The 7,628-nt window shown below is 40.7% G+C and overlaps 1 protein-coding gene across 1 annotated transcript in view; it reads right to left on the bottom strand.

Annotated features, from left to right (window-relative positions):
• crip2 (cysteine-rich protein 2) overlaps positions 1-6,426 on the bottom strand; it is a 20,525-nt gene extending 14,099 nt beyond the window's left edge. Inside the window, exon 1 of the mRNA XM_017037847.2 lies at positions 6,249-6,426. Within this exon, the coding sequence (XP_016893336.1) occupies positions 6,249-6,291 (43 nt within the window). The 5' untranslated portion in view covers positions 6,292-6,426. The remainder of the gene's footprint in view (positions 1-6,248) is intronic.
• Between the last annotated feature and the right edge of the window lie 1,202 nt (positions 6,427-7,628).

Here is a 7,628-nt window from a genome sequence, read left to right as displayed (position 1 = left end):
CTCCATGTCCCTGTTCACTACATCCATGGATATTCTTTGAGGTCTTCTTCTTTTCATCCTGCTCTGCAGCTTTACTATTCTCCATGAAATTGTCAATTCTTCTTAAAAACTTCATCATCTTTAACTTTGTCTCCTCCAGCTAGTTTGCAGTCTGATGTAATTCCAAAATATTAAGGATTTTAAAAATCCACAGCTGCCTTCAGTCTGATAACTCAACCATACAAGCAAATAGGTTGCAAATCTGTGACCTGTCCACAGTGTGAGCCCCAGAAAAAAAATGTTCCTAATGAATTTCTCTAATGCATAGCAGAGTTGAGTTTTGCCTCCCCTGAGGTGATGGAATGAATGCCCATTGTCGTTACATTAAGAGAGAGCGTGTTTTTACTCCTAGCAGCTGAACAGAGAAAGGATGTTGAGAAGGAAACACAATGTCCTTGTTTGTTCCTTCCGCACAGACCAGATTTTGAACTCAGCCACCTCCCAGGTCGGACTTCCAGGCCCAGACTCAGATGCTCAGTGAGTCAGGTGCACAGTGTTTATCAGGACGTGAAGGATTCACGCTGCTCTCTCTGAAGCCCAAAACAAGAGAAGCTCCAGCACAGACTCAACTGTCAGTGATGGAGGACAGGACGGGTAAAGGAGCGCAGGGTGGTGTGTTTGTTTGTGTGTCTGTTGGTCGCGGTATTGTGGGAAATGATGAACAGATGGGTTCACATCACCAGAGGGTGGAACCAAATATGAGTTCAGACACGCAAGATTTAGAAACACTGACGACACTGTAGATGTTGAATTGACATTATAACAATTTTGAGACACATTTGGTGTGGTCTGTCTGTGAGGTGTGAAATTAGACCTTTTAAGGCAGTGTTTTATATTTGTCCTGTTTAATTAGATTAAAATGAGCAGTGCTAACCACAGATTCTTGGGTCAACCAAGCCTTTAATCAGGCCAAACTCAAACAACAACAAGCACGGTGGGTTTTTGGACATTACCAAGTACTGCATACCAAAGTGCATTCAGCCAAGGAGCTGGTTCTGTTCGGCAGAAAACCCAAGACGTTTTTTTTTCTAAATAAAAAGCCACCAAACCTAAGCTACCTAAGTTAGGTGACACTGCCAACAACTTGCGCACAAACCTCTTCTGTTTTTTCCACCCACAGATTTAAGAATGTTTGTTCGAAAATGTTGAATGTGGCACTATCCCCACTGTGTCTGGGTCACAAGCATTAGCATTGGTGACATGAGCATCCCACAGGTAGGATAATCATCAGATCCACCAATTGGATGCAGGTTGCTTTTGCTTACTGTCAATTTCCAATCATCTTTAACATAATGTTACTGTTCTTTTCAATTCACAAAAAGGGTCAAGACTGGCATACAAAAATAATCTAAGGTCAGGGTGTATGTTTTTCTGTTCAGGACGTTTGAAACTTTTCATTTAAATTATCTAAAAGAACATTTTTTCATTTTACGTCATGTAAAACACATTTGAGAAATTATGCACAAGGTTTGATTCATCAGCATATACTGTATCGTTTGGGCTACCCACACACACAACCAGCTCTGTCCCTTGTTGCTCTTACATAAGAGGTCACAGAAAGTGGAATGTTTTCACCTGTTTCCAGGTGGGCTACCTGACCTTCACCAGCAGGTTTTATCTCCATTAAGGGAAGATCATATTTTGGGTCTCAAAAGGCAGAGGAAAAGGAGCCCCATTGAGAGGTGCACAGTAGCTGGCAGCTCATGCACTGAGAAAATGGACAGGAGGCAACCACTCAAGAAATAATGTTACGTAACTGACAAGGCACATTCACACACAGACCACTGGGCGGCTAAGTGGAAAACAGGGTAGTCTCGCACTGACAGAAGGAAAAAAGGGATATTGTGTGGATGTTGAGAGGAAAAGTGGCCTTTAAAAAAGGGAGATCTGTGGGAAACGGCTTAAAGTTTGGTATCATCTAGCCCAGAGGATGACGGCATTCTGCCTGGCTGGAGTAGTAAACGTGCACAGAGACAGAAAGAGCCTTGTTTTAATAGAGACGTTGTTTCTCATTATAATGCATGAGGCACTTTGAGAGTCTTATTTTAAAGCCACCTCAGCCCATTTCCTCTTTTAGTCTTAGCCCATGTAGTTGGACAAACATGAGGAAGAGGAATTTAAGGCCTCGGGCAACTCCATATGAATGAACAAGTGGAAGTAGACAAGCCAGAGAGGGAGACAAATCAGTGAATAAAACCCACTAGTGAATACTTCACATTAAGCTCTTGTTTATTCACTGAGCTGCACATTGATGTATTAGTGCCCAGCCACAGGCATACTGCTGTTATTGTAAAGACACAAATGTAGAGCAAGGGTAGCAGTGGACCACCAGGGGGCCAACTTGGTTATCTTACATTGACCTCAACGAACAACCCAGCATCTTAAAAATTATTTGTAAAAAATGTTCTCTGAAATTTCTAGATCCAAACACACTATCTGGTCTCTGTAATTAGAGTGTGTTAAAATCACCTAACCACTAAGTGGAGTACTGCTGTGGTTTCCAGGTAAAAACTGATTTAGACACACCTTCAAATTAGTTATTAAATGATCCAGCAGAGACTTCTTTTGGTCGCCTAGTAGAAAAAAACAATGATGCTACATTATTTTCACTGTTAGCAAGCAAGCACAGACAACCTGAAGTACAGTTCCTGAAATGGGAATATTCTAAGCTTTGTATTTATGTATCCATATCTGCATCCTGTCCACAGTGATGAGAATAACAAGCTGAACATCCAATTAAAACAAGGTACAGTGTAACACTATACTTGAAACTGCAAATTAAGGACGAGTTGTATAAGTTGAATTATCTGTGTAAAAACACTCTGAAACTGCAAATTAAGGATGAGTTGTATAAGTTGAATTATCTGTGTAGACATTCTGTGTTTTGCAAGGACACAGCACAAAACTTCCACTAGATGTGATCATATCAGCCAATCGTCCCTGGTGTATTAAAAGCATCCACTTAACAGAAGCCACTACAGAAATGCATGGCCACAGCGTGGACTTAACCCTACAATTAGGAAACTCACAACACCAAGTGTTGTGAAACCCTTAACCCCAACACAGAGCGGAGCCAGGTCCCTGCCAAACCCAGATAAGACACTTCAAAGTCAGAGAAAATGCCACTGACTACCAACATTTGCCTTGAACAGCCATGAAAGTGAAGAGTCACCGCTATGAACCAGTCGACTGTGAAATAACGGACGGAAGAGCAATGAAATGAGAAGAATTTCCACCAGACTGTGGCTCACCACCACCACCACCACCAAAGCTTCAGTACTGGGCAACACCAGCTGGGGAAACCAGGTGGGTAACTGTAGGGTGGGCCAATAACAGCTGAGTAAAGAAAACCGCCAATCACTAACACCAGAAGTGTAAATTCTGAGCAAGAAACGAGACAGGAAATACAATTATCTCTATCAATAACACATGTCCTGGTGCAGATCAGAAGAAGGCTTGAAATTTCACCTCAGTTCTGGCGTCTCTGGAGAACAAGAGTAGGATGAACGTGTAGGTGGAGCTGCTAAGCTCATTCTCTAAAATCTGACATTCATCACTGACATCATGTTGATGCTTCAGGCTGTGGGCAGGAGCAGCAGCCACAGCAGCAGCGGCAGCGGCCGCAGCAGCTGCTGCACAGGCCCGATTTTTCCCACTTTTTTCCCCTTCGCAGGCCTCTCTCTCATGTCCTATCGTACGCTTCTTTGACTCCCTTGCAGTGACTTAACTTTAATATGGTCATAAACACGTGCCTTCACGTTCTACATCCTCCCTGCTTTGACGCAGGCGGCCAATTATACCCACGCTGCTTTCCAGTAGCAGCTCCTCATCATCACCCTCCTCCACCCAACAAGGCACACCCCATCCAAAAATAACTCCACTAGGAGAATTACATAAAATAAACCAGCAACACCACACTGAAGCTGTGACTCACTGACTGCAGCACTCTCAGGCTGGAGCACACTCATCATATACTGTATGTAGCAGGGAGAAATGACTCTCTTTTGTGCAGATATTATTCCACATCAGTTACCACGGCGGACGGGCAGCAGCTGTGATGCTCGCTGACACGGCCGTTACGTAAAAAGACTTCCATCCACTCCCGTAATTGACTTCAGCCCCTCGGTGACAGCACTCATTTGTTCTGAAAATGATCAGAGAGGATTTCTCTTCTCTGACCCCAGTGTGTGGCCAAACATAAACACTGTTTAAACACTCAAGGCTGCGCGTAAATGGCAGCATGTTTTCTTTAAATGAAGTTAACAGGGTGCTGATGATGACAGCAGGGCTCTATCCTTTATTTACTTTAATCTTGGCATTTTAAACTTAAACCATTTGTATGGGCAGTTTCTGACATGCTTCTTGTTAACTTATCTTGGGGGTAAAAGTTCAAATATGAGGGTTTATATCCTGCAAGATCAGCCAAGGTGGCTCTAACTGAGCTTTATCTTAAATCATGTTTATATTGTTTTGATGTGAGCAGGAAAGCCCTTAGATCCAAGGCTTAACAAAAGAAAAAAAATGCAGATTTATAATCACAGTCGAGCGCACGCTTTTATCTCTGTCTGCACATGCTTCTCATTCAATGCAACGCAGTGTTTTAGCAGACATCCAACCAGAGGTTTGTCTGTTGTTTTGCTGTTAGCAAGCAAGGCAAACCAAATGGAACAAATACTAATATTTAACCAAACATCTGTCAAGAGGTATTTAATATAGTATCATAGTATTTTGGGTATGTACATCTTTAGTATAAGATTAATAGAAAAGGTTATTTTACATCATAGCGGTAAATGGTAATGTATGTCCAGGATGCATGGATGACCTCAAAAAACTTTTTCATCACACTTTCTATGTTGCCTGACCACATGACCAGGTGACTTATGTAACACCCAATGAGGTATTGTTATACAGTAACAAACATTTCTCAAGGTTTGAACAAATGGACGTGATGCATGTTGATACACGTGCAGTAATGTTATTGGTACAGGTCAGTGATCTCATACTGTTGGTGCTTATCAGAGCTCTTTGCTCAATAGCTTGCTCCACATGCTTTTGTGCAGAAGGATGGAAAAGATGCGTGTTTACAGGTTTCAACCCACTGACACAGCATGATGTGTTTCTGTGCGAGTGGGCAATCTGGGCATATGGCAATCTGCACTCTTGGCAACAGCTCACCATCAGCAACCGTCCAACACAGACTGTCACGTTGGGTTGTTTACGCAACACTTCAAATCAAAAACAGCACAGATCAAAATCAAAATAACTGTCATCAGTCAATATTGGTGTAGATTGACTTTTTTTTTTAAATTCTTTTACCCATAATATTTTCCTGTTCAAGATCACATTGCTTGATCTGTAATCTAGTCCCAAAAACTGGCTCTGTAAATCATTGACAACAACAGCAGCTCCTACATGTAAAAAAATCAGTATGTAAAAACATAAGCAAAAAAACACTTCATCATTTGTGTAAGTGGTGAATTAGAAGCTTAGAAAATGAAGTAGTCATCAGTTAGATCATTATAATTACTATACTGTTATTTAGCCGAAATAATTTTAGGAAAAATTCAGAACCAAATAAACTTTTTTTTTTTTTTTTTTTAAATCAACTGAACTACGGCCCCCAGAAATATTATTTATAATAATAAAAAAAAGTATTTGAAGCACCTTCAAAGGTACCCAAGGACATTGTACAGTAAAAACAAGACATAAAATAGTAGACATAAAAGTGAGTGAGGAATTGCAATCGAAACGTTCATTTTTTTTATTACATATTAGGAGAACTAATGAAAAGAATTATTTTGAAGTCACAAAATGTTGTCAAATTTTAATTGACATACAGTTTTGTCCCTTTATATATCGGTGCATTTATACTGAATTTATTAAAACTCTTGAAATAGCAGTTGTTTTGAATCCATTCAAAGCATCACTTAAAAAGTGATTAATTTAAGTGAAAACGAATTCTTGATCAACATCATCTAATTAAAAAGGTGCTCGTGTCTGTGGATGTGAATGAATCAACCGTGATTTATTAAACTCAAATCGCACTGTCTATGTAATAAAAATTTGAATTTGACAGAAATTAGGTTTTTTTTAAAAAAGCACGTTGGCTCCAAAGTGCTCCCTCCCTGACAGGAGAATCTGCAGCGGGAATCGCCATCAAAACAAAACACATTCAAACAGGCAAGATCGCAAACAGACAGAAAACTCACCGAAGTAGACGGTTTTGTCACATTTGGGACACTTTGAAGCCATGCTGAGATGTTAATGCTGTGAGTGTGTGCGGTGAAAGTGATCTGTCTCGGTTCTTCTCTGTTCTGGCTCCTGTTTCTAACAGCAAGTGTCTCCTCTCCCTGCCGCTGTTGCTCTTCAGTTCACAGCATCTACTCTAGTCACTCAATGGTTACTCATTAACATAACCACGCCCAGACCACGCCCCCGTGCGTCCTTCAGTTACGGTGGGAAAAACTGCATCTGTCAACAACGACGCCAAAAACGTATACACAATTACTAATGATGAATTCCCTCATTTCCATATTTTTCTGTTTTACACATAACACACTCACATATATCACATAGAGCATTGATTAACTATTTATTTATTTAATATATATAATATCTCATACATAAATAAATACATTTTCATAATATTTTATCATTTATGCCTTTATTGTTTTGGTTCCATGAGCTGTTTCTGTTGTGTAGGACATTTTTCTGTTTTTTTTTTCTTTTAAGTTTTCAAAATATTTTTTAAACAAATAACAGGGTTGCAACACAACACATCAACAATAGCAGGACAAAAAAGCAAATGAGTCAATTAGTCAAGTAAAGCCTGAGTGCCAGTAAACATAAACAACAAAATAAATCAACATAACAGTGAAAGTCGAACCTCATTCTTGCATAGCGGGTCACTAAAGAAGGATCCCTCCTATATTTTTACCACAGTATCAGACTAAAGGAGCTCTATATGCTAATTTTGTGATTCAGTTCAATGATGAAAACAATGATTTTAGAATAAAATGTATGTTTAACACAGGAAAGCGTGTAAATTACACAAACTGCTGCCATTGCTGTAGAACTGTAAAAGAAGGGGGGGAAAAGGGCTACACTAGGTATAGGGTGAGATCCTCCAAGGCTACTGTGAGTCTGAACCGTGGGCTGTGAAGGCACCATCACCTCCTCTGTGCTCTGCCTGGGGATTTCACAGACAGACAACCCAGGACAGGCGGGAAAAGCTTGGAGACGAGTGGTTGGACAGTCCACGGGGGCACCGCTGCTCCTGTTTCTCTTTCTCCCCCTTTTCCCTTGGAGGAGCGGTTGAATCAGTGTGAGGTTGAATCACAATGCGGCCTTTCAGAGTAAGTGGCTGGTAGGAATTTGTCAGAGCAGAGGAAGACGCTGAAACGTGCCTGGGGTGGATCAGCTTCCCCCTGTGAGAAGAGCCGTTGGCTGCATGACAAATGTAGGCCCAGTGGAGAAGGAGAAAGGAGATGGAGCTGGAGGAATGAATGAAGGACAGGAGTTCATTAAGGCAAAAATACACGTAAATATACAAAAATTGTATATTCAGATTAAGTACAGATTACTACAAA

The sequence above is a fragment of the Cynoglossus semilaevis genome, chromosome 1, assembly GCF_000523025.1.
Source record: "Cynoglossus semilaevis isolate Cse_v1.0 chromosome 1, Cse_v1.0, whole genome shotgun sequence".
Lineage (NCBI taxonomy): Eukaryota > Metazoa > Chordata > Actinopteri > Pleuronectiformes > Cynoglossidae > Cynoglossus > Cynoglossus semilaevis.
Note: the sequence above shows the minus strand (reverse complement) of the source record. Positions and strands in the feature narration are given on the sequence as shown.